This window comes from Mus caroli, chromosome 3 (assembly GCF_900094665.2).
Source record: "Mus caroli chromosome 3, CAROLI_EIJ_v1.1, whole genome shotgun sequence".
In the NCBI taxonomy this organism is placed as follows: domain Eukaryota; kingdom Metazoa; phylum Chordata; class Mammalia; order Rodentia; family Muridae; genus Mus; species Mus caroli.
The window spans coordinates 130,599,695-130,626,377 of record NC_034572.1 but is presented as its reverse complement, the minus strand read 5'-3'; the positions used below and the strand labels follow the sequence as shown (position 1 = coordinate 130,626,377).

The 26,683-nt window shown below is 39.5% G+C and overlaps 1 protein-coding gene across 1 annotated transcript in view; it reads right to left on the bottom strand.

The window, feature by feature from the left end:
- Positions 1 to 3,023: 3,023 nt before the first annotated feature.
- Emcn (endomucin) overlaps positions 3,024 to 26,683 on the bottom strand; it is an 85,417-nt gene continuing 61,757 nt past the window's right edge. The window contains exons 5-12 of the mRNA XM_021158495.1: positions 24,965 to 25,003; positions 18,249 to 18,338; positions 17,961 to 18,014; positions 15,989 to 16,084; positions 12,821 to 12,845; positions 11,628 to 11,689; positions 7,562 to 7,635; positions 3,024 to 4,409 (exon numbers count right to left, since the gene is read on the bottom strand). Of these exons, the coding sequence (XP_021014154.1) occupies positions 7,601 to 7,635; positions 11,628 to 11,689; positions 12,821 to 12,845; positions 15,989 to 16,084; positions 17,961 to 18,014; positions 18,249 to 18,338; positions 24,965 to 25,003 (401 nt within the window). The 3' untranslated portion in view covers positions 3,024 to 4,409; positions 7,562 to 7,600. The remainder of the gene's footprint in view (positions 4,410 to 7,561; positions 7,636 to 11,627; positions 11,690 to 12,820; positions 12,846 to 15,988; positions 16,085 to 17,960; positions 18,015 to 18,248; positions 18,339 to 24,964; positions 25,004 to 26,683) is intronic.

Below are 26,683 nucleotides of genomic sequence, written 5' to 3'. Positions count from 1 at the left end.
GAAGCTGTGTTCCACTCACCAGCAGTCCCAAAATCCTGCGGCGGGGGTCGTGGGTAGCTGGCGGGTGTCAGGCAACCCTGCGCTCCAGCTACCCTAGTGCTGATCCGGCCGGATGAGGCCTGTGGCCCTACTCAGGCNGGTTTCTGCTTCCCTAACTCTAGTTAAGGATTTTTCTGTGTGCTACTGGTTGAGTGTCCCTTAAAGGTTTCTCCTGCACTTACATGTATTCTAGGCCAGCGCTACCTGTAGTGTGTTGTCTGAGATGACTGTTTAGGTTTTTATGTGTTTAGGTGGAATACTCTGTGTTCTTCCGATTTTTAAAAATTGGGACTGGGAGCATCACAGTTTCACTGCCTTGTGTGACTTAGAAACTGAGGCCTGTAACCACAGAACAGACAAGTGAAGAGCAGCATGGTGGTTGTGGGTTGGAGCACACAATCTTCAGTGGCATTATTCAACTTTCTGTGCTGACTTGTGCATCTTTAGAAGAAGATGCTTCTAATACAATACCAGCTGTGGTGGTTTTTTAGCACAGTGCAAGGTTGGCTTATAGCACTGGACATAGTGACAGCTGTCAATGTTTTTCATTATTGCTTTAGTAGAATTTTATTTTATTTAAAACCAAACAAACCCTAACTTAAAATGTCTATGGCCTCTTTCTCATTTCTGAATGTTTAACATGTTCTTGGCAACTTTCATATTATTATGGGTGGCATTCATTTTGCTAGATTTTTTTTTTTTAATTTCAAGTCCAGGAATGCACTATTGAATAGTTTCCTATGGTCTATTAAATACGTTTTACTTTAGAAATTTATGCCAGAAGGTAAATTACTATGTTCAAGCCCACAGTACCCCAAAGTGTGCTCTTTAAATCTGATGAGAACTGTTTGGTTTTTTTTTTTCCAGGAAAAAAAATTTTCTTTTCATTTCTCTTTCATGTGCCTTCTCTTTCCATAATCTCCTCTTCCTCACCTTTTCTTTCTTTTCCTCCTCCTCTTCCTTCCTCTTCCCCTCAGGATTTCATTCTGTAGCCTAGGCTATCCCAAGACTCAGTAAGTAGCCCTTGCTAGCCTTCAGTGACCCTGCCTCCATGCTCAAAGTGCTATGATCACAGACAAGAACTACCACATCCTGGTCCTGAGGATGTTTTAAGGAACAATTATGTTTATACTCCATCCCAAATTCTTCATTCAGCATACATATCAGAGGTTCAGTTCATCCTGTGGGTGAATATCTTCCGGATTAGTCCTGATACACTGTGCATTGTAATTATTCCACAGTCATGCATGTGTTGCTTGCTTGGTTCCCTAATGTACTGCTTTGGGAGGTGGTGGGCTCTTTAAGAGGTAAGGCCTAATGGGAGGTACTGGGGCCACAGGGGTTGTATCCTAGAAGGTGACTGTTTGTTCTCTTTTATGCCCTGACCATGAAAACTGTGCTATCACTCCATCAGGCTTTGCTATCCTGACATGTTATCTCGCTCCAGGCAAATGGGATCTAATGGGTTGGAGCCTCGTGAACTGTCAGCTTTTCTCTTTACATGTTGATTGATCTTAGGTGTTGGTTGTAGTGATATAAATATAACATTATCACCATAGCAGACCCTTGAAATAATATTCACAGATAATTGGTTTTACAACCTTCTATGGTATCCCAGGGGAAAAGTATCTGTGGATACTCAGGTTTCTTGTATAAAATGATGAGATATTTGCATATAAACAATACATATTTCTCATGTGATTTAAATCATTCTTAGATTATGAAGCTAAAATAACTTAATGTAATATAAATATACAAACAGATTCTAAACTGTGTATTTACAGAACAAAGACAACATAACATAAAATAGACTTTACATTTTCAGTGTAGATAAAAGTCTTTTCCTATTCCTTTTCATCTGAGATTGGTAGAGAATGGGAGCTGGTGACACAGAAAAAATATATGACAACTCAAAATACAACTTTGTATGTGTGTATATATATCTCATCATATCAGTGTCCCAAGTTCTGCCTGACCTTACTAACATGCATAATCATGCTTGTCATTTAATCTATCTATCTATCTATCTATCTATCTATCTATCTATCTATCATCTATTTATCTAAGCTATCATCAAACTGTATGTATTAATTCTGGGTATCAAACTCAGGGTTTCATGCACACTAAGCTATTGAACTGTATCCAGAACTCATTACCTATGAAATCTCAGTGACAAGTTAGAAAAGAGACAGAATAGTCAGGAGAGTACTAATACCTCCATCACTGAAGGTTAGATGATATCTTCAGCTGATCCTCTTGGAGTAAAATATAGATGATAGGAAGGGAAGAGATGTGTCAGCTACATCTAATGCAATATTTCAGCTCAACAAGGGGGCATTTAGAAGTTGTGCCTCGCCAGCCCTAACAGCTAGTTTGTCAGCCTGTGGTACCCACTTGTTTTCAGATGACAACATCAAGTAATTAGCTCTTGCTGATTTTTGGATTATTGATAGAGTTATATTCATATTGTCATATAGCACAAGCATGTGGAAGGCCTTGATTTTTATCTAAATGACATCTGAACTGTACTTTATTATTAAAACCTCATAAAATGTCAGGTATGGAAATAAATCATCAAAAAACTTTTAGTAATGGAATTATTGGCTCGAAACAAAATACTTTATCCTTTCCACCATTTAAGTTATTTTAAGTACAAAGTTGAGATTTCTTTGAAGTTGATGCCACCAAATGACTTGAGTATGGCCAGAAATTCTCTGTTATCAGTTTGACCTTCAATACACATCTGACACATTGGTTGTTGGTTCAGAGCAGTTTCTTTATGACCACTTCTCAATCTGGAATGATGAAATCAGTACAGATGATGTCCATGAAAGTTAGAAAAAAATCCATTTTGCCTGAAGTAAAAGAGTTTGTTTCTTTGCAATACAAAAACTACTTTAAAAGGCTTTTGCTGAGGTGGTCATTGGAACAATCTAGAATAATTACAAATACCCCTTGCTGGGGGTGCTGCAACCAATCTCTCACACTTTTAAAGCCTTTTAATGAGAAATAGTCCCAAGGCGCATGTGCTGTTGATTCCTCTTTTTTTCCCCCTATTTTGCTATCCTTCTCACAGAACAATAGGGAGAAATCCATGGGAGCTGTATATGTGCTTGCTTGATACCTTGGATAAGATGCAGCTCAAATATTAGAAAGGTAAAGTCAAAGTGATCACATGACCCTACAGCTGAAAGGTTTTACCATATCGCAGTAAAAGAAAATCAGCATGACTCTGTAGCTCATGCCTTCACCTTCCCTCAGATCAGTAAAATAAGCTTTCATTGAGTTCAGCTGAAGAAATCATAGATGTTTTACAGAGCTACCATGCAAAGCTTGTTAATTCCAGAGATTTCCCCAGAGCTCTAGCCATCTTAACATTTTGATCTCACATGCCACGAACATGGTCAAGGTTGATCAAGGTTTCAAGAGTGGAATCTGTTCTTGACAGGGGCCTTGGTATATTTTTATGGAATTTTTAGGAAGGTGACTCATTGGAAAATAATATTTCAATTAAGCATTGATAAGAGGTTGATTTTCTAGAGACTGAAATTTTAGTAATAATGATTGCTTGTCCCACGTCTGATATTTCTAAAAATAAGTAAATAAAACTAACCACAGAGATGGTATCAGTGAAATGGATCAATCAAAGGAATTTAACCATGATACCACAAGTGCCCAGGCATTCTTGTCAGATGGTGTGAATTACAAGTGAGAGAAACCAAAGACATGGTGGTGATTTCTTTCCCTTTATTACTGGCTTATACTTTAATCCTTTGGTCCTTTGGTGCTTTTTACAGATGTTCTTTGCATATTCTGATGAGTCCTCATATTCCAACCCAATGCTTGCCACAATTATGGGGCTACAATGCCAGTGCCACACCAGCCGTGATGTAATGTTTAGCATGCTGAGTACAGCCATTCTTTATTAATGGTAACATTTCTACTTATCATTTAACATTAATTAACACACTTGCAAAACTCTTCCTGTGTTAACACAGTGGGAAACAATAAATACTGACACTGGCTAACACAAGAACTCAAAGAAAACAGGCAAGTTTCTCCACGGATCGAGGCTAAGAAAACCTGGAAAGTCTAAACTCAGCTACGGCATGTTTTCCAGGAACCCACCTGCCTGGGCTGGGGGATCACAGTTCCTCCTAGCAAAGTCCCTGAAAACTAGAGTCTTTCGATTTTCTACATCTCACACAGGAGATATCCAGAGCTCTTTATGATACTATCAGGTGGTGATATGGCATTCCTTTGCTAGGACAGGTGACTGGTATAGACTGGTAAGAAGACTGGAAATTGTGTTGGTTCCTCAGGACTTTTTCTTCTTTCCACCCTTGGAGTTTAGAAGCTGAAGCTGAAGCCTGTGAATGTCAAAAACAACAAAAGCTCAGATCTAAGGAAGTGAAGAATCCACAGGAAGTGTGGAGACGTGCTGGAGACTTCCTTAAGGTGTTGTCATACACAGTACTCACATATATGGGATACACACTTCAGAGTGAGACTGAGTAGAGAAAGATATCTTCCCCAAACTGGCCCTCACTCCACAATCCTGATCTTTGCTGCTACTTCTGTGATTCACTCAAGCACACAGGCTGTTAGCATGGCTGCCATCAGCAGTACCATTTCTACCCTTTTCCAACCCACAGCCAACCACTTGGAACATCTGGATTTCCTTCTAAACACTGCTAGGTGCTGGACCTTGAGCACAGTACCCAGGACATCCCCCAGTATGACTGCAGGTCTGTAGTATAAGGACTCTATTTTCTGGTGCCCTATTGACCTTCCTATGGTTATAAACGTAGCATATGGTAGGATAGATTTGAATTGATGAGATGGTATCTTTCTGTAATTGTTTTCTTAATTCTTATGTAAGATTTTATTCTCCCAGTCAAGGTAAAAGATTTTGAAATTCCTATCTGCCCTGCCAATTCACATTAAATATTACTTGAAAAAGATCTATAGCTCAAAGAGAAAGCGTTAGCTATATCTAGAATGTTCATTTGAGGTGACAAGTTTGAATGTAAGTGATTGTCTGCACACTGCTGTTGCACACAGATTCAGAAAGTTCTTGGCTCCTTCCCTAATTCTGATGAACCCATCCCAAATCCTTATGAGTCTCTGAACTGAAATCTGATTTCTAGCTGACAGCCAGGAAATCACTCGCTGGTTATTAAATTCTAAGTACAGTGACAGAAATATGGATGTTGGAGAGAAAGTAAGGCAAATAGACGGTGCCATTGGCAGATGCCACGCTTGCTTCTGCCCACTCCTTTCTGATCTTTACTTTTCAGAAGATGGTTACGCAATTCCAGACTTATTCAGAAGAGCAACAGGAGTTCTGCTAGCTTTGCGAATCGAAAGACAAGAAATCCTATCCCTTGGAATGAATATATTATTTGTGTGTACGATATGTGTATATTATGCATGATTGTGGCTGTATATGTTTAGACATGTTTGCATTGTACACAGTCATATGTGGAAGCCAGAAGTTAATGGTGTCTCCCTCAATCATTCTCATGATATTGAGGGAAGGCTGCTTACTTGAACTCAATTTAGCAATTTGGCTAGGAGGGCTAGTTAGCTTTCTTGCTTCTGGGACATTCTGTTTTCACCTCTGAGAGCTAGGGTTACAAGAGGGCTGCCACACTCATCATGCATTTACATGGGTTCTTGCAACCCACAGTGTGTAGAGAAAGTTGAATCCAGCAGCATGGCTACTCTGATATATCCAAAGACCTTATAGGTCTGTGTGATCCATCTGCAATACAGACGAACCCTTAATACACAACTTTTTCTTCTCTTCCCTTTATTTTATTTTATTTTATTTTATTTTTTGTTTTTTTTGAGACAGGGTTTCTCTATGTAGCTCTGGCTGACCTGGAACTCACTTTGTAGACCAGGCTGGCCTTGAACTCATAAATCTGCCTGCCTCTGCCTCCCAAGTGCTGGGATTAAAGGTGTGTGCCACCACCTCCCGGCTTTCTCTTCTCTTTTCACCCCACTCATCTGAATAGAAGGGAGTTCATTTTTATCCAGGCTAGACAATTGGCTTCCACATTTTGAGTTTTTTGTAAGACAATATTTCTTTACTAGGTCCTGGGCTAAATGGAAACTGCAGCTGGCTTTCAAGGAAACTTCCTTTACAGGAATTAATTCTCGTGTATTAATCACATATTACCACACCCAGTGTCTCCAACTTTTTTCTCAACCCAGTGACCATTAAAAAAGGAAGGATAAAGCCCTAGATTCCTCTCTCTGCAATACACACCTAGTAACAGGCCAGAGGCAGATGAGATTATGATAATGGTGATGTCTGAATCTAGATGGACATCTCTGCTGCTGTCTGCTGATCCTGATGAAGAGAGCTTAGACAATCCCATGTATTCAGAAGACAACTGAGTGTTGGGTAGAAGACCAGATTAATAGTTGGGCAGTAGATACAAGCAGTGCACTGAACAGGAGCACTCCTGACCCTGAGCATGTTACTCATGTGATGACCAGGCTGATCAGGCCAGTCCTGGACATGTAAGTACTGACTGGTTCATTTCCTTTGTATTGTTTGTTATGAAGGATACATTTTTCTGTATGTTCTATGGAATAACAAATACTGTGACAGCATTTAGTCAATGCTTTTTGTAAGAACCAAAGCAAGATCTGAAAGTCTCCTCAACTGCTTCTAGGAAAGCCTAAGGTAGTTTCACATGAAGCAATCCCAGAGCAGTCTTGACAGGAACTAAGAAAGGTTCCTGCATTGCACTGGCTCCTGGTCCAGACAAGGAGCATGTTGATCAAAAGCTAGGATGTACGTGCTTCTGAGGACTTCCAGGGTTTTTAGTAACAATTATGGCAGCATGAAATTTATCATTTCCATCTGGTCTCCTTGAGTTACTCGAAGGGCTGTGTTCCTCATCTGGTTATGTAACAAAAAGAAGTCTTTGTGATTAATTGAGGATTAAGAAACCTTAACTAGGATTGCATTTTGGGCTTTCTGTTCAAATGGATTTGTACATATATCTATGGTTCCTAGATCCAGAGAGAAAGTGCCTCCTGATTCCGTTCCTACAGCACAAAGATGGTTGGGTCTTCTATGGAGCTCACCCACCAGCCGTGAGCCAGCCTATGTTAGAAAGGCACAACTTTAACCTCATGCAGCTTCTGTATGGTGTCTCCTATAACAAAGTACAACTGGTATACCAGTACTGTCCCTGTGCCCTTGCAAGTTGTCATTACACTGTAGAACCTGTGACTGTACTCACGAGGAAGCATCATGCAGAGGAAGGGAGAATAAGCTGTGTCATTCCTTAAAGGAGGACCCCTCGAAGAATGTTCTACTCAGTCATGTCCCTGGCAGCTTTTCTTATAGTTTCTTTTTAGATAAATAGTCAAAGATGTTCTTGTTGACATCAATCATTAAGTGTTCAGTGTGTAAAAGTCCATGAAATAATCTGAGGTATAGCAGGCTAAGGAAACAGATATTAATGAGAATCTCTGTTAATGGAATTAGGAAACTTACATATTTATTGCCCAGGTGTAGGGAGGATCCATCACGATGTCAGTTCTTGGTTTTCCCCTGTGCAGAGTGTTCGCCTAAGAACGGAGGATAGATTTGATCTATGTGCTCGGAGAGATGAAGTATGAAACTAAAGTTTCTTGAGCTTTCTTTCTTTTCAAGAAAAGTTCAATTTTTCTACAAGATTGTCATTAGAGCCACAGTTTGCCTCTTAGTATTGCCTGGAAATTATTTAGTAAGATTTATGGGCTTTTTTTGACTGTCTTCTCTTTTCACCCTTAAAGCCTTGCTTACTGACTTCCTGGGGATAAGAGCATGGAGCAGGGGATACAATAGTGGAGAAGCCAGATGGTTCACTATTGACTCTCCTGTTACCCAAGGTGCCTTTCCCCTAGGCAAACACACAGTGTATATTTAAAGTACCATTTTACCAAGAAGGTATTCTTGGGTCCTTCTGTTTAATTTATTCATTATTAATTTAATTATTGAGGAAACAGTTTATAAGCCAACAGGAAGACTTTAGTGACATTTAGGGAAGCATACAGGTGATATCTTTTAAGATTTCAGCCATATTCTGCTATCGAGTATGAAGGTAAAAGGATGAACCTGGGCAGTGGGAAGATGATAGTCTCAGAGCAGTTTTTACATGGTACTAAATTCATGATGGGCGCATTTCTTCTGACTTCCATCCTTCAGGGAGTATCAAATATTAAGAGCCCATCACTATCTTGGAATACTATGGGGATGAGTCCCCAGCTGTTAGGATGCATGCCATCCTTTTACTCTAGCTTTTATCTGCCAGTGGTTAACACAGCTGTCTTCTGGTGACAATGTGTATGTCATTAGATACTTTCACAGCTGTGTCAGAGAACTACAGGACAGACTGGGGTCTCTTCCCAATTGTGCACCTCAGGTCCTGTGCTGCAAAAGTTGCTGAGCACAGTGTGACAGCCCTTGCAGCTCCAACTGCACTACGACCTTCTCTTTGCACCTCTTTAGTTTCCCAAAGGTACATCACTTACCTGGAGCCCGTGATGATAAAGTAAAGAGTAGGGAATAAACAAAATACATTTTTTGACTTATTTATTGATTATATGTAAGTACACTGTAGCTGTCTTCAGACACCCCAGAAGAGGGAGTCAGATCTCGTTACGGATGGTTGTGAGCCACCATGTGGTTGCTGGGATTTGAACTCCGGACCTTCGGAAGAGCAGTCGGGTGCTCTTACCCACTGAGCTATCTCACCAGCCCCCAAAATAAATTTTTATTTAACCCCTTCTACCTGATAGATATCACATAAAGGGTATCACACAAGAGTTCATTACAATCCTTAATATTTGACCTTATGTTCTGTCCAACAACATCATGATTTGGGTAACAGTTATTACAGTAATGACATCTGGATGTAATGATTTGGATGAGAAATGTCCCCCAGGTTGACATATTTAAACACCTGGTTTCCACTTGGTAGCACTGTTTCAGAAGGTTGTGGAGATGGAACCTTGCTGGGGAAGCATGTCACTGAGGGTGGGCTTTGGGGGTTTAGAGCCTTGCCATATTTTCTGTTCTCTATCTTTGTTCTCGGTCTGTGGTTGTGGTTCACTCCCTGCTCCTGCTACCATGCCATGCCTTTTCCACCATAAGGACTCTCTCCCTCTGGAACCATAAGCTAAATGAAACCCTTTCTTCGTTGACTTTGGTTATGTTATTTTACCACAGCAACAGAAAAATAGCAGACACACTGTGACGAAAACACAGAGCACATTGGTGTGTGCAGGGCAGAAGGAGCAGCTGGGAAGCAATAAGATAGCCAAGGCCAAGAGTGGTTGCATCAAGCTTGTGCTTCAGATGGAATTAAAAGTTCATTGCATATTATCGTTTTCCCCTATTTTATAGTATACATAAAGTGATCAAATACTTTCCTTAAATTTCTTATACCCTTCTTTGTATGCTAAAGGGGAAGCGGAATGTATGGTTTCTGAGTTCTAGTCTGAGAGTCCCATTTAGCCAATCATGTTGGGCATATATTCTGCATTTAGATACAGTGGTTTTTAACTAGTCTACATTTTCTACAAAAGGCAAGAACGTTCTTCTGAAAGCACAGGTTTCTTCCAGAGTTGCACACTATTTCTCTTATATGAAGACACGCTCCACCTTTAAACAAGTATAAACTACATTTTCAGCAGCAGATACTTGATAAAGAGCATAGAGAAAGGAGCCAAGCCATGTGGGTGATGAGCATGGGGACCCAGCCAGAGCAAGAGGGTTCAGGGAAAAGAAACTGTTGACACTGGGAAAAAGTAACAAAATTTATCCAGGATCCCTAAAGCATCTGGAAACTAAAATAATTCAGCATGCACTGCAATTTTCTTTCTTTCTTTTGTTTTGTTTTGGTTTTTGGTTTTTTTGAAACAGGGTTTCTCTGTGTAGCCCTGGCTGTCCTGGAACTCACTTGGTAGACCAGGCTGGCCTCGAACTCAGAAATCCGCCTGCCTCTGCCTCCCAAGTGCTAGGATTAAAGGTGTGTACCATCACTCCTGGCTACACTGCAATTTTCATTGAAAGTATAAGGCTGTAGAGGTTTTTGTTTTGCTTTGTTTTTGTTTTCTTGGAAACATTTGCTTGTTGGCTTCCATCATAACATAATTCATTTTGAGATTAGAGTTCTGAAATTCTATAGCGAAACGATGATCATATCCCCAAACATTTAAGGCTGCTGTAACTCTGGTTTCATTGTCTTCCCACTTAAACATGTTAAGTAACACTGTATGCCTTAGATCTTAAAGTAAATAATGTAAGCTGCAGTAATTAACTTTCAATTACAGTTTGTGAGTGGCTTGAGGACTCTTTTATCAGATGACTTTTTATTTAAATATTTTGAGATAATCATATGGGTGATGGTAGAAAAATTGAGCTAAATCAATTCAGTCATTTCAGGTTCTATTCTAGTTATATTTTAGGAAAGATTTCAACATTGGTTCTGAGACAAATGCAAAATAATTTCCAAAATGAAATTTCTTGTAAGTGGTGAGAATGATTTTTTATAAAGAAGATATATTTGAATTAGTTTGAAAGGCAATGAGAAGCCATTTGATTGGGAACACTGAAGAGGCCACCAAGTGCTGGTAATAATAGACTTTAATCAAAATTCAATCCATTTGGAGGTCATTACACTTAGCTTAATTCTAGACTATTAAAGTCTATTCAGAATCATCAGTTTCTATCTGATCCAGGCGTTTCCCCATGGAAAACAGCTGGATTACCTTTGAGGTAATTTTGAAAGCAGTGTGGTTCCCAAATCCAACTGGGAAGCAATGAAAGTATCAGAGACTACTGCTTAATATTCTCAAGATAATATTCCTGCTTTATACCTCGGTCCTATAGGAAAAAACCAGAAACTTATAAGGGGGACCGTCATCTATCTACCAGGGTCAACTTCCCTTACTGATGCAGGTACCATCTGAATGTGAGAAAGCCAAATCTGTCATTCAGTTTGCAAACCACAACTCAAGAGGGTTTCATTCTAGGGTTGCTGTTGGTGGTGGTGGTAGTGTCTGCTTGGGAAAGCCATGATTTTACTGAGAGTTGTCATTTTTCTAGAAACAGGAGGGAGAGAACCTCAACTAGTCTTTATTATAGCCTGCTCCTCGAAGATATCACTAGGAGTTCCCCATCTCATATCTCCAGTAATGTAAGGCTCAAGGCTCCCTTTTATTTATTTTTGGTTTTTTGGTTTTTTTCGAGACAGGATTTCTCTGTATAGTCCTGGCTGTCCTGGAACTCACTTTGTAGACCAGGCTGGCCTCGAACTCAGAAATCTGCCAGTCTCTGCCTCCCAAGTGCTAGAATTAAAGGCGTGTGCCACCACCGCCCAGCAAGACTCCCTTTTATGAGAGAGACATTTTAAAGATCCTCTCCTCTTCATAACAGGACTTTGCATTTCTTGAGAGCAACAGCTGAACTATTTCTCCAGAAGTTCTGTTTTGTGTTGGGTTTCATGTGACTAAAACTCAATATTGTCGTTAGATGTCTGTCTCACTGGTTGTCATCTAACCAAATGGGCACTTACCAGACTCATGAGAGATTGTCTTGACAGTGAGCAGCTTTACACTCTCTTTATCGGACTGAGGCCTGTTTGATACAGAAACACTTCGGTTAGTTCTGTAGACATGTGCAGTGTTCTTCACAAGGAAACAGATGTAGCCCAAAATGAGGAAAAGGCGAAGTTGTTTTTCTAAGATTCTATGGCAAACGCTGTTTATCTTTACTACAAGCACACAGGTACTGTGTGACCCTTTCCAGTATTTTTTGAAGAAAGATGGCAGATTGGAACATTGTTGCACTGGGAACCATCAGTTTAGTGAAACATCACCTGGATTATGGAAATGAAGTCATGAGGTCTAAATTACATATGTCTCCAGTGCTGAGTTATGTAGTAGAAGACAAAGAAACATTTGTGAACTTTCTGGTCAGATAGTGAGTTCCAGGGACATTCATTTTTATTAAATCTCTAGATTTTAGTGTCTGAACCAAATATTTTAAAGAGACTTCCCCATATTACTCCCCAGATTCTAGTTCCAAAAATGCAGCTCTTTTCCCTAGACATCTTGAGAGCCTCCATTTGTAAGTAAGAGCTATTATTTCTGTAGTGGCTACAATCTAATGAATCTAAACCAAAACCAAACCAAAACAACCCCTCCCACCCCCAATACCACTACTGTATTGGCACACATTCGGGCCAACAAAGAAAACATTAATGGCTCTCAGGTTTTTCATCAGTAACACAGTGCATCCTGGCTTGTCCATCCCTTGCTTGCCATAGCTGCCTGTTTTGCTACAAAGTAGAGGAGTGCTCCTATTCAGGCAAAGGCAGCTCATGTAACATATGCTGCTGTCCTTAGCTGTGGTGAACATGTTGAGCATCTCACCAGGAAAACTATCTTAAAATGTTAGGTGTGGTTTATCGATTTGGCTTAGTTATATTTATTTTCTGCCCCTTCATGTCATCTTTTCTTCATCATTTTTTCCCTTGTTTTCTGTCTCGTACTTTATCTGTGCCTAAAAGTAGTTTTCTCTTGTAGTTGTCTTTAAGTAGCTCTGACAAGTAGCTAAAACCCATGTATGGTAGCTTCTCTCTATTTTTTTTTAAATGAAAACAAATATATACATATATAAAATGTTAAGTATAAGCTCGGAAATGTTCTCTATGTAAATGGCAGAATTGGATGTTGGGGTTGGGGGAGATCGGGTAGCCCGACTTACTGATCATTTCCGTTTTCTGGAGTGCCTAGAAAAGAAAATGGTTGTTATTAAACCTGAGATATTAGATGCCTCCTCTTTACATTTTACTTATTACCCAGAGGTCTTCCCTCAGGCCTAGTCAACACTTAGCCTGCCAAGGGGCAGTTATGGAAACAACAAGAAAGTTAGTTCTGGTTTTATTTTTACCATAGAGTATCACATAACTTTGAAACTGTACCTTCTAGGATTGTCTATCACACAGACACTAGAAACTTCCAAGTGTGTGATATCTCTGAGAAACTTCTCAAAGCATTGAGTTGCCTTTTCAACCAGAGAAAAGACTTTCCTATTTTCCTTTGACTGTTACTCTTTTTGGGGGAGACAAATCCCTGTATTTGTGGTGAGTGAGGATGGAGATTTCCTTTGTGTTGGATTATACCCCACTGATCCAGCCTCTCTTGAGTGACCTTCCAAGTGCCACTGAGGTGGCTAAATTTTTGCATGCTCTGCCAGGCAGCCTCTCAATCGTTTGACAGAAACCCTGTGAGTTCGCTCTAAGAATGGTTCATACTGTAGGACCCTGGCCTCCAGGAAGCAGATGTTAAGCTGTTTAACTCTTCCCTTTTGCTCCTGATTCCATTCCATTCCATTTGCCTCCTGTATCAGTCTCTTGTCAAATCTAACCAAGCTCATTGTTGGGCTAGGCGTCTGGGATATTTCTCTTCTGCCTTTGAGTGTTACTATTTTTTTAATAAAGATTTTGGCTAACATTAACATTTAGGTTGCTTCTATTTCTGTTTCCCAAAACAAGATATCCAACTAGAAGTCTAATTACCTAGCATTAACCTGTCATACCTCCTGCTGTGCACTAATGATGTCTTACAATGTTAACCCATCAGCAGGATCCAGCAGTAATACTTACTACCATAAGTGTCAAATGTGATATTACTTAGCCTCCTTTCAGAGCGAGCTGAGAAATATCCAAATGCCTGTTTTAGCTTGTTTCCTTAGATTATGGTAACAGTGGGTTAATTAGCAGATAGATATCTTCCAACAAACTTTCTGTATATATGTCATGCTTGTGTTAAAGCTCAATCTATGATCAACAGTATTCAGAGAAGCTTAATTTTCAATTTCTGATTCATTTTGTTTTCCAGAGAGCAGAGTGGGCTTCACTCATTTTCTGAATGTAATGAATTCTCCTCCACACACTCAGAGAGTGATTAACTGCAGGTGTTTAATGGAGCTAATTTAATGATAACAATGCTTGAAATTCTGTGTGGAAACAAGGCTAACAGTCACCAAATAGATTTGGGTGATTATATAATTTCCACACTTCGTTTTAGAACTCCATCCATCCCGGGAATAACTGTAGAGCGAGGAGGATTTATTCCTTTAGAGTCAGCTTTAGTAGAAAATGCCACTTTTAACTCATGCATTTTCAAAACTTTCCAGTTTAAAAAAGTCCTTTTCAGTGCACGGTATTTTTAGAAGTGGATTTAACATATTAGTTTTTATCCATTTTATAGACTCAACTCCCCATTGGGTTCAACTGTAATGACAGTATTCCCATAGAAATAAGATTGGTGGGTTAAAATCATGGAGGCAAGCTGGTTTATGCAAGTAGTATTTTCTCTTTGGGAACTGGATAAGAAAGTATCTTTCAGACACTGCGAGGCTTACCCCCTCATTTCTACAGGAAAGCCCATTGTTTTTTGTTTGTTTGCTTATTTTTTTCTTATTTCCCACCCAGAGCTTGAATGAATGCCTCTGTGTTGCTCCTTTAACTCCTCTTTTGCTGCCACAATCCTGTCTGTGAGATGCACAGTCAGTGGCTGGCCTAAACCAAATTCATTAGTGTCCTGGGGTAAGAAAGTAAGAGTGCAGCTTATAAGCTGTATAAAAATAAACACCTTTTACCTTCTTACTAGCTTAAGAGGCTCAGGTAGAATTTTGTTAGTGAAATAGACTGAAAATTAAGGGAAGATGGCCATTTTAAAATAGAATAAAGTCTGCTGCTATATATCTAGCAAAAGGCAAGGTGAAGTTTCTGTAGTTTATCCCGGGACAATGATTGATGGGCTTCCAGGCAAAGCAGGCACAGAGCAGAGTAAAAATTCTACTGCACCATGAAGCTGTCATCCAATTTTGTCAACCAAAAAAAGTTAAAAGTATGATATGTTCCGCTTAATGAAGTGCTGTGTCATCAAAAGGTACAATAGATTATTGTAGGTGGAATCCTATAGGGTAAGTTGCAAGTATGTTCTAAAAGCCAAGGGGTGGGTGGGGTTGATGTTCCAGGAAAAGGACAAGTATGGATAAATGTATGAAGACTTGAACTTCACAGCAAGTCCATGGCAGAGGTCTGGAAATGGGCAGATGAACTGGAGTAACATGGCAGAGCTAAGCAAGCAGAGGCAGGCATAGCCAAAGCATTAAGTCAAAAGACATCATAACCCTTGGATTTGAGAAACAACTAAAGAAAGGAAGAAGGAATATGAATAAAATAGAGAATTTTGTTTAGAATAATTCATCAACATTGGTTCTTTTGCTCCAACAAATCTACTGTCCTAAGCTAAGCTGATTATGAGGACATGATGCTGTTGTTATTGTTGTAGTAGATGATAATGGTGGGGATGATGAAGATGATGAGGAACTCTAGATAAGGAATATGAGGAAATATCTTACCTTTATAACTTATTCACTTTAAAATATTAATTTAATCTACTCTAAAATAGAAAGTTTATTTAAAGAAAGGATAAAGTACATAACAGTGCCATAGAAGATAGCTATGTTGGAAAGACATTGAGCCTCTTAAGGATAGGAAGGGGTCCCGGAGTGTGATTCGTGAGATGATGGACTTCTAAGCTAAATTTCCATACACCTTTGCTTGCTCTGACCATGCATCCTATTGCACCGGGCATTTGAAGCTTGTACCTCTGACTATCTTCACCACTGGAGGCGTTTCGCTAGCATGAATTGCTTATCTATATTTGCTCTACTAACAAACCTTAAACATTGCTTCTGCCAACAGTGTGGAGAGACTTTCTCCACCTGGTCCCCCGTTCTTTGTCTGTCTTCACTATAACACTTCTCCTTCTGACAGTTGAAGGTCACAGTCGCACTAAGCAACCACCCATTCTACTTTTGGGAAAACAAAATGAAATGAAACAAAAGGCCAGTCCTTACCTGGGTCTCTCTTCCAGCATATTCGATACAAACCCACCAGAGTAAATACCAAGAGTGTTATAACAACCAGCGCGATAACCACAGGCAAAATGATACCTGAAAAGTATTGGGAACATTGTTAGCTCGTGTAGTGCTGATTCCATACAAACAGACCACACCAGATAGAACACGTGTGCTTTCCTCTTGAAACAACATCCTATCAAACCACTAATATATTTCAGGCAATGATGAATATGATTTATGGGTTTGCTCTGCTTGTCATTTCTGACATATCCACTTGATGTCACCCTTGTAACCTTTCTTAAACAAACTACCAAACCTCAGAGAGATAGCTTCCCTTCTTCCTGGAGGCTTGGGGAGTAAGGAAAGAGGAGACTAAAGGCAACTGTTCTCTTTACTATATATATTTTTGTACTTTATAATAAAATTACTTGAAAAAAAGATGCAGCTTACTGGGTGGTTCTAATTCTAAGGCTGAGACTTGTGAATATCTTTTCAACATGTTGCCTTAAAAATAGAAAATTGTGAAAAAAACATAAATAGATGAATTAAATAGCATTTTAGAAAATCTAACAACATAGCTCAAAATAGTTAGGTATGCACATGTGTCCATGTGTTTTAAGGGTGTGTTGCTGTTGTGAATTAGAGGAAGGTTTCCCTGTTTTCAGAGTTTTTGTTTTGTTTTGTTTTGTTTTGTTTTGAGTTTACAGTAATAGTCGTTTGCAAGGGTAAAAGTTTAGTGATTGTAGCAAAGGATCAATGTGTGGGAGAATTAGTCAGGTATCCCATCTACTTGCATTCTTGCCTCTTACCTATTTATCAAGGGGCAGTGATATTTTTTAGGGTAATTTACACTTCATTATCACCATAGGAAGAACATCATCAACATCCAGACCCTCCAGAGCTCCCAGGGACTAACCCACCAACCAAAGAGTATACATGGAGGGATCCATGTCTCCAGCTGCATATATAGCAAAGGATGGCCTTATTTGGCATCAATGGGAGGAAAGGCCCTTGGTCCTATGAAGACTCCATGCCCCAGATCAGTGGAATGCTAGGGTGGTGAGGTGGGAGTGGGTGGGTGGGTGGAGGAACACCTTATAGAAGCAGTGGGGAGGGAGGATGGATACGGGGTTTGTGGAGGGGAAACCAGGAAGGGAGATAACATTTGAAATGTAAATAAATAAAATAATCAATTTTTAAACAAGGAAAAAAGAAACAAGACAAAGAAAGAGTCAATGGTTGAGCACACTTTAAGATGGATTTTGTGTGACATTATTAGTATTTCAAAATAAAAATGGCATTAATCAATGAGTCAGTTTTTTTCTGTGATATATCATTCAATGAAATGGTTTTACTGAAACAAAAATAATCACATGGAATTCCAGCTTCACATACATTCACTTTGCTGTTAATTAATTACTAAAGAAACTATAACTATTTGAATATTCTTTACTCAGACTTAGCACATCTGTAAGGTGTTATATTGCTTATATATGTTTATGTTAAAATAAGATTAATTACAATCAATAAAATAAAACTCCATCAAGGTTAGAAAGACATTTTTAATAACTTATTTGCTTTAGGAATGTTTAATTGACAAACGATGAATATGTTTAAGGCATTTGGCATGGTGATTTGGATAAAAAGTTACTAGTGTGGAGATTGGAGATTTTGCCTTAGCTGAATATACTTCCATTAAGCTATATTTTTGTCTTTTCTGGTAATTGTTTACTGTAGGACAAAAGTGGAAAAGAAAAACAAGAAGAAAAAAGAGAAAGAAACTGGCCATGGTGTGGTAACTAAGATCAGATTTATGAAGAGTTCTTCAATCAGGCTGTAGTTTGGGTTATAATGGAGTTACATGCTGAGTATAGTTGAAACAGGTTATCCACAGCTCCATCCCTCCATTGTTGTCATTTACATACCCTGCATGTCTACTTCCATGAACGGAGATACATATGTTACTCACTGGAATAGGAGGGGGTGGTTGATGGCGTGGTTGTAGTCTTCCTATCCTCAGTGTCTGTTATTTTGAGAAAGAAAACAACTCAGTCACCTTTGATGGATATGGTAATCCACATAACCCCCCTCTACTCCCATTTAAGGAAATACTTATGATTTATAGTTATGATGCTGCAAAGGCAAATTTTTTCCTCACCCTGCAAGAGTATGTTTCAAAAATGAAGATGGATTGTGCTTATTTCACAAAGAACAGTAATGTAGAAGAAGTTTCCATTTAGATACACAGAAATCATACCTTGAAGCGGTGACATGGTGTGTGCAGTGGTTAGAGATGCAGAGGGTGTTGCAGTGATTTTCGGCAAGGGATCCAGTAGCTGAGTAGTAACTATAGGAAAATCACAAAGCCAGGCTCAGTTTAGGTATTGAGTCTTCATATTGGATTTCTTTGTAGCTTTAGACTGTCTGCATTTTTAAAGATCTGGGAAAACACTTTATTTCTGTATAAGAGGATAATTTCTCCTGGAACGATGACAGACTTTGGCATCACATGAACTGGATATCAGTACTGCATTATCCAGAGAACTGGCCAAGAAAATTTGAGCAAGTCTCCGTACTCTAGTCCCCAGTTCGTAAAACCAAAAGCACGAGGTGCTTGTGAGATGTAAATCTGTGACAAACACTAGCCACCTTTCAGGTATTTTTAATGTTGGGAAATGTTATTTTGCCCATCTCACACCATCACACATACTTAAAATAGGTATAAATGCAGAAAGCTTCTGGTTTTATGACATTTGCCAATGGCTAAAGATAGAACATCACTATGTAGCCTTTGATAAGAAGTCCGGGAGAAATGGTAGAGACTCCTTGATTTTCTTCCGTAAGACTCTACAGCTACATGAAAATCTTCCGTTGACAATGACTGCTAGATTGAATCCTTGACCACGATCTTTTTTCCTTTAAGGAATATGTCCTTTCAATATTTAATCAGAGGACTAAATAGATTATTATTATTATTAAAAATTATTAAAAATTTAACTATAAGACAACATCGTTTAATATATGTAACATCATGCACTGCATCTCACTATCATACTCCTGTATCATAGCTGCTGCTTCATCCTTCTACAAAGTTCCCAGAGTGCAAAGGGCCTAACTCTCTCCATCCCTACCACCAGCTCCTGCCTCAGCCAGAGTGCACTAAACAAGGCTAACCGCTTCCTTGCACTGACACATCCATTTTGCTTAGAACCCCGTAGAGGTGTTGAGGCCATGCATAATGACACCAGGGAGATTGATATTTCTAGGGCTGCCATGGCTCCTTTCTCCTCTGCCACCCACAGCATAGCTCACGCTGCATGCTCTGTGGGGGCAGAATCATGTTGAGAGTCGACACTCTGCTTGCCAGGCAAGAGATCTGTGGGAGGGAGCTGGATACATGCCCATAGGAACAAAGAGAAATGTCAGGCTAGTGCACAAAGCAAGGGGTGGGGGGGGGGGGAGAGGGAAAAAAAGAAAAGAAAGAAAAAATTAAGTAAAAGAGCAGGAGCCGGCAGAGAGCTCCATACTGTTAGTAGTGGTTGCCTGTGTCCAGGTCCGCCTGGGGTGAATAGTCTTTCAGGTGTTCTGGTAGAGGACAAGAGGGCTTGCTGTGTAACCAATGGCTGTTGGATTCAGAACAGCTAGTTTTCAAGATTCCACAGCCTCTCTCATTCCCTCCTCATTTTCAGGCCAAGGGCTGATTTAGGACAATTTCTGATTCAAATGATACCACCCCAAGATTTCCATATGAAAATGAATTTGATTGTCCAGGGTCAGTAGTAACCCTTCTTAAGTGAATGGTAAACACAGCTGAAGCAGAAACTTGCAAGTTTCTATTTTAGATTTTTTTCCTGTAACTGGAATTCTTAAGAAGTCTTTTCTGAATTAAACACACACACACACACACACACACACACACACACACACACACACACACACACACACACACATTTCTGTGACTATAACAGGAGTCACAGTATGATCTGATGATCATCATTTATTGTGTTAAAAATGTGCTACTCCAAAATTCTACCAAAATACCATTGTCAGAGAAGAACCAAGTGAAGGATAATGGAGTAGTTAGGAACACGATTCTGAAAGCTGAGTGCCAGAGCTAAACTCTAGCTGCAAAACTCACTTCCTGTGGAGACTTGGCAAGTGATTTAACCTCTTTCTGTCTGATTTTCTTACCTGTAAATGGGGTTATAATAGTTTTACACTATATTGTTGCTATAAAGATTAAGTTAGAGTAAATGGACTAGGAGAATAAATGACCCTAGCATAGTTATTTTAAATTACATAACATTATTTGATATGTGGTGTATGATATTGTTATAATGTATGATAATGTCCTTTAGGAAGGTGAACTTTCCAACTAAAGAGAGTTTGTCTAATTTCCTAAAAAATTCAGAGTATAGCCATGTGAAATTGACCTGTCAGACATTTCTATGTTTCAGGTGTATTTTTCTCAAGTCAGAAGTGGAAGAAGCTGGAACTCATGTTGCTTTTAGATCATACATGTTTGCACTGGGTCCTGATTTTTGTGATTGTGTTGTTTATTGAGCTATAGAGGCATTGTGTCACAATTTAAATGCAATTTATTAACTTCAGGTCAAAATTCAGATCAAGCTATGTGAAGCATGTGCTGTGAGAGCCAAACCTATTGCTCTGAAATGTGTTCATGTTTTCCCTACATGTGCTGAGCAGGGCCACTTTTCAGCTTTGTAGACAAGGTTTCACTATATAGCCCTGACTATCCTGGACTTATTAGGTAGAGATGGCTAAAAATCTCTTGTCCTTCCAGAGTTCAGGGGTCAAAGGCATGCAGCACCAGGTATACATTTTTTCCTGTAAGCTTCATAAGTTGCTGGGGACTTTACTAACAGAAGACTTTAATTATGTTGTAAGAAATCTAAGTTTGACTTGAGAATGGTCTTCCAAGGACTGAAGTTGTGGAAATGTAGGTGGCTGTGATTTCCCCAAGCCTGATGAAAGCCTTGTAGGTAATAGTGCCCACCACTTCCTGAGCACCTCAAATACCTTCCAAAATTCTTTTGGGTTGGATGATTCCTTGATGACCATTTTAAAAGTTCCTGAGCATGAATGCCAATCAAGGAGGCTTGTGCCCAGCTCCCCTCTCCTGCCCTCTCTCCACATCAGACTTACTTTTCTGTCTGATGGCAGCCTCTCTAGCCTTTCACTACATCCTACGTTCATGTGTTTATTATTATTTTTATACATGTGTATGAATATATAAACATAAACTATTGAGTCCATTTGGTGTTACTTGTATGGATAAGTTTTTAGTGTTGTCCACTTGGTATTAACTAACAAGTAAGGTGCTGATGCTGACATTGGCATGTTGATGTTGAACATCCTGACACTCAAGGAAAGGATGCTGGGGTTCCTTCATCAGAAATGAAATTGTTGAGTAGAAAAGCAGCTAGAACACACTAAGTTCAGATGATGAACGCTATGCACGCAGTTGGTATAGCTGTGTTAGCCAAGGGGAATATGATGGTAGAAATCCTTGACCTTTCTTCCAGCTTTAAGAAGGTAGATTCTTGTCACATGATGGTTTACTTTTTCCTGTCTCTTATGTGCATATGCTGATGATGTCTATGATGTTAGCTGGTGATGTCTATGTTAGTAGAACACCAGAGGGGTGTTTTTCTGCCTTTACTTGGTTGAGATAGATGCCTACTCTGCTCAGAGCTTACCTTTATAAGCTGAGCTAATTTGTACAGGAATGTCAAAGATTTATATTAACTGTCATTCACTTTGCTTTGGGACATCAATGTGATTAACCTGAGATAATAACATATTCTTACCTGGACATTATTATGAACTGAGATCTATTTACTTTAGATAATTGTATAGAAAGTAATATTGAGGGAGGATTTCCTCCTTCTTATCCAGTTTAATTTATATGTATGTATGTATGTATGTATGTATGTATGTATGTATGTATGTCTTTTCCTTATCCAGTTTACTAAATGCCAGAAATTTGGGTATGCAATGCAAGGAGAAATGAGGCATGATATTATTATTTCATATGTACCAGGTAATTTTTTTTCCCTAAGAAAGTGTGTTTAATCTTGTGTTTTAAGGATGTGAGGTTCTGTGGTTCATGGAGATGAGGTAACAGGTCTGACCTGAGAGAGTAACTGAGAGAAGTAAAATGTAAGTTAAATATGCTCTAAAACCATTTTTATTTTCCTTCTATTCTGTCATGGGATCAACAGATTTTTTTTTTTACGACTATTCTATTTGCTTATACATCTCATATTTTTACAAAGCAAAATCTGAAGTCCAGAGAGATTAAACATCCTGTTGAGATCACAGAGTAGAGCATATATTTCAATGCGAGTTCTAGAGTCAATTACTTATTTTGATATTACAAAATCATAAGCTACCGACTCTAGGTAGTTTACGATAGATGTATTCCTAACATGAGTGGATGGATCCTCACTGAGCAATGTCAAGTTTCTGCCACTAGGGAGACCAATGGACAATCCTCTGCACAGAGGGCTGCATGGCTCAGTTTTTAGAGCTTCCTGGAGGTGAGAAGAGCAGTGAACTTGCGCATACAGCATGGCCCCTCCTTTCTAATGGTTTAACGGATGGTCTTCTTTTGCCTGTTCTTGCTTCTGCTTTCCTACCAAGTTTAATGTCCACATTGCAATCACATTGCAGAAAGTCAAATTTGAAGAAAGAAGGTACCATGGAATCTTTATAAATTGTGCTGAACACTAGAGGAGAACAGAGACACTGCTGTTCTAGTCACACACACACACACACACACACACACACACACACACACACACACACACACACGGCATAGACAGAGCTCAGAGGACAAGCTTGAGTGTGAGTCCTCGATTTCTATCTTGTTTGGGACCTTCGCTGTGCGTCAGGCTGGCCGGCCAGCGAGCTTCTGGAGATCATTCTGTGTCAAGCTCCAATTTTGTCACGAATACGCTGGGGTTACAGACATGCACTATGACATTTGTTCTTAGGTGGCTTATGGGAAACTGAACTCAACTTCTTAACATTTGTTAAGCAAAAGCCTTGGCCTTTAAGCCATCTCCTCAACCCTTCTTTTGTGTTGCCTGAAGCCACATCATCAGGATCGCTGGTTTCTGTGTCAGAATCCCTGGTTGCTGCATCCTTAAACTTAGGCTACTATACTGTCAGCTTGCTGGGTGGGACTCCAGCTTGTTCACTGCAGGGTCACGTAAACTTTCAGGCTCCAAAATCCTTCCAAATATCTTTATATACACATATCCTATTAGCTATATTCATCTGGAGAATTGAGATAAATAGTTGTGTTTTATAAAACACTAGAGCAAATGATATTTATTTCCTCCAATATAATGAGACACATATTCACTTTCACTCTGGGATCTTTTAAGCAGTTATTAATATTTAAGAGTCTTATACAATGTATTTTGATCACATTTACTCCAACTCCTCCTCACAATTCCTTCCAAATACACCCCCACCTCCTTATCCCTACAGCTTCATTAAAAAAAAATATCCCATTGATTCCAATTTGCACTGCCAATAATTGCTTGGGTGTGAGGCCATCCTCTGGATTGTGTTCTTCCTGAGGAGTCACGGGGATGAGTTCTCTTGTCAAAGTAAGAGAAAGCTCAGCGGTGAGAAAAATAAGGCTAAGCAAAGGCAAATGCCAGCACTGCTTAAATTGTAATATTGTGTGATGTCATGTCTGAACCTCCAGGGAATCCATACCTCACACAAGTTTTTAATGGCTCCCTTCGCATCTTCCTTAGCTCGGAGCTCATCTGAAGATGAATAGCTAGGGCAATCTGGCAGTCTGGAGTTTTAAAGGTCGTTTCTTTGATGAACTCTTGATCGTTTTCTCCTAGCTTCTTTTTGTTCAAAAAGTATGTGCACCTCATTTGATCGTTCATAAAGTTGCCTGAAGCTCACTTGGGGTGCACCACGTTATATCTCCATGACTGGTAGTTTATTATAGCTATTTGTAATATTGACCAATCACCCTAAGTGACCTTTTTATGGTAGGCCCCAAATCTTTCTTAGCATTATAGATAATGGAAATAAAATGAATGCTTATTGGCTGTCTTGGTTGGTGGTAGTAGATTAAACATACGATTCTGCATCTTTAGCATGGCATCATATGCAGTTTGAAGCCTTTTAAGATATTATACCTTTGTCCATTAAAGTTTGCCTTTCTCCTGCTTTAGAAACTGTACAAATACTCTTCATGTTACACACCCATGAAGAAGCTACCCATTGCACAGTAACCTACTCTATTGAGTAGGAACTACAAACATATCTTCAGACCATGTGATTATTTTCATGTTACAACATGGAAAAACATGTCACTCACAGAACCTTCTTGGTTCCATCTTTTAACTCTGTATTAACTAGGGGGCACATGGAATGAGAACCTCTGAGATCTGTCATCTGCGTTAGTAACAGGGGAAAAGCAGGAAGATCAGAATCCTCTACAGATGCAGAAGGTCAAGAGAGCACTCAGCCGTCCCATCTTCCATTCCTCCACTACAGCATGTTAATTCAGGATAAAAGTCGGGTGTCCAGACATGGGGGCTTCTTGGTATTTCCATTTCAGGTTATTGTTATTTACAACATCCCTTTGGATGACAGGACCAGATTTTGTGCAAAAGTACTCATTTGAGAGGACACCCTGATAGATACAGCCAGAACTGGGGAAAGATATCTATAGGTGCGTTCCCTTCCCCAAGATTGGCTCTACCTAACTCTATCATATCTACTTAGCTCCTCACGCATATCCTGGATATTTCTAGTTTCAGCCTTTTAAACTCATGATATTTACTTGTCTTGTAGTGTTTTCGGATTCACCGTGCTTGCAAGCTTGCATATGCATGTGCTTATATGAGCTCCTAGATGGCCTCATTTGTGGCATATTCTGATGAATACTCTTAGAAGAGAAAATGAACTTACCTGATATTTCCGTTGTTCTGATTGAACTCTGATTCTCAGCTTTCAAGGAAAAATAAAAACACTAAAATTAAGTGTTGAATATAATATCCAGTTTTACAGTTCTTTCAAAGGTAAGTTTTATAGACATCAACTTCTTTTGGATTCATTTGTTCCCCCAGATAGTAGACTCAAGGGGCTTTGTGATTGCAGGAAATCTCAGAGCAAGAAGCAATTAACTTTTCTTAATTTTTAAGCAACATTTTCACCATGACATTGTCACGGGTACAAATCACTGCACTTGTAACTTCCTCTTAAAGTACCCAACGTCTTAGGCTTTGTATACTATAAGATGTCTGTTCCAACTTCTCAGATCTGCTTTTCAGTATGAACTCAGTTATACACAATGCCCAAGGAAAGGGTGTAATTGTAGTTTTACAAACCTTTATTAGAAAGATACTTCATTCCTCCTTAGAATAGGGAACAAAACATCCATGGAAGGAGGTACAGAGACAAAGATTGGAGCTAAGAAGAAAGGATGGACAATCCAGAGACTACTCACCCAGGGATCCATCCCATAATCAGCCACCAAACCCAGACACTATTGCATATGCCAGCAAGATTTTGCTGAAAGGACCTTGATATAGCTGTCTTGAGTGAGGCTATGCCAGTGCCTGGCAAATACAGAAGTGGATGCTCACAGTCATCTATAGGATGGAACACAGGACCCCCAATGGAGGAGCTAGAGAAAGTACCCAAGGAGCTGAAGGGGTCTGCAACCCTATAGGTGGAACAACAATATGAACTAACCAGTGCCCCCCAGAGCTTGTGTCTCTAGCTGCATAGGTAGCAGAAGATGGCCTAGTTGGTCATCATTGGGAAGAGAGGCCCCTTGGTCTTGCAAACTTTATATGCCCCATTACAGGGGAATGCCAGGGCCAAAAAGTGGGAGTGTGTGGGTAGGGGAGCAGGGTGGGGTAAGGGTATAGGGAACTTTCTGGATAGCATTTGAAATGTAAAGAAAGAAAATATCTAATTAAAAAAAAAAGGAAAAAGATACGCAGGGGTTCATATTTTGCTTCTCTAGTTTATAAATCTCCACATAGGTCATTTTTATATAATTTTACTCATGGAATACCTAAATAGAACAAAGTGAACCATAAGTACTTTAATTTCTGTGTGGAGAGGGGTATCCTGTGCTATTGTCCTACGAAGGCCTGATACTTCATTTTACCTGGGAAAGCTGCAAGAAGAGCCAGAGAGATACACTAAAAACTTATGGGATTCCTGGATGGTGGCTACAGTCCAGGAAGAATGCCAACAAGGACAGTCACTTTCAAGAATCACCATAAACAGTCCCTTCAGTGACTTTGAAGACATGCACCATGGAGCGGATTTGCTCTGTGAAAAGTATAGAAAATACTTCTGAAACAAACCGGAGCCGAATAACAACATTCACAAATTATTTGCTCCCTGTGTGTACTCAGTTCAACAGCTAACATTAGGAGCTCAAACTCGTCACAGCTCAAACAGCAGCCCTGAGTGGTGTCTTCCAACCTACTCCTTCTCCTGCTTTCTTGGATCAGTGCAAGGAACCATTGTTCTTTTGGTTGTTTAAGGCCAGAAAATAGTGGCCCTTCTGGGGTCTCTTTTCTTTTTATTCCCACACATTTGGAAGCTCTAGGAAAACAATTTATTTCAAACTTCAGTCTTTCCCAGCACCTGCTCTGTCATTGTTCATTA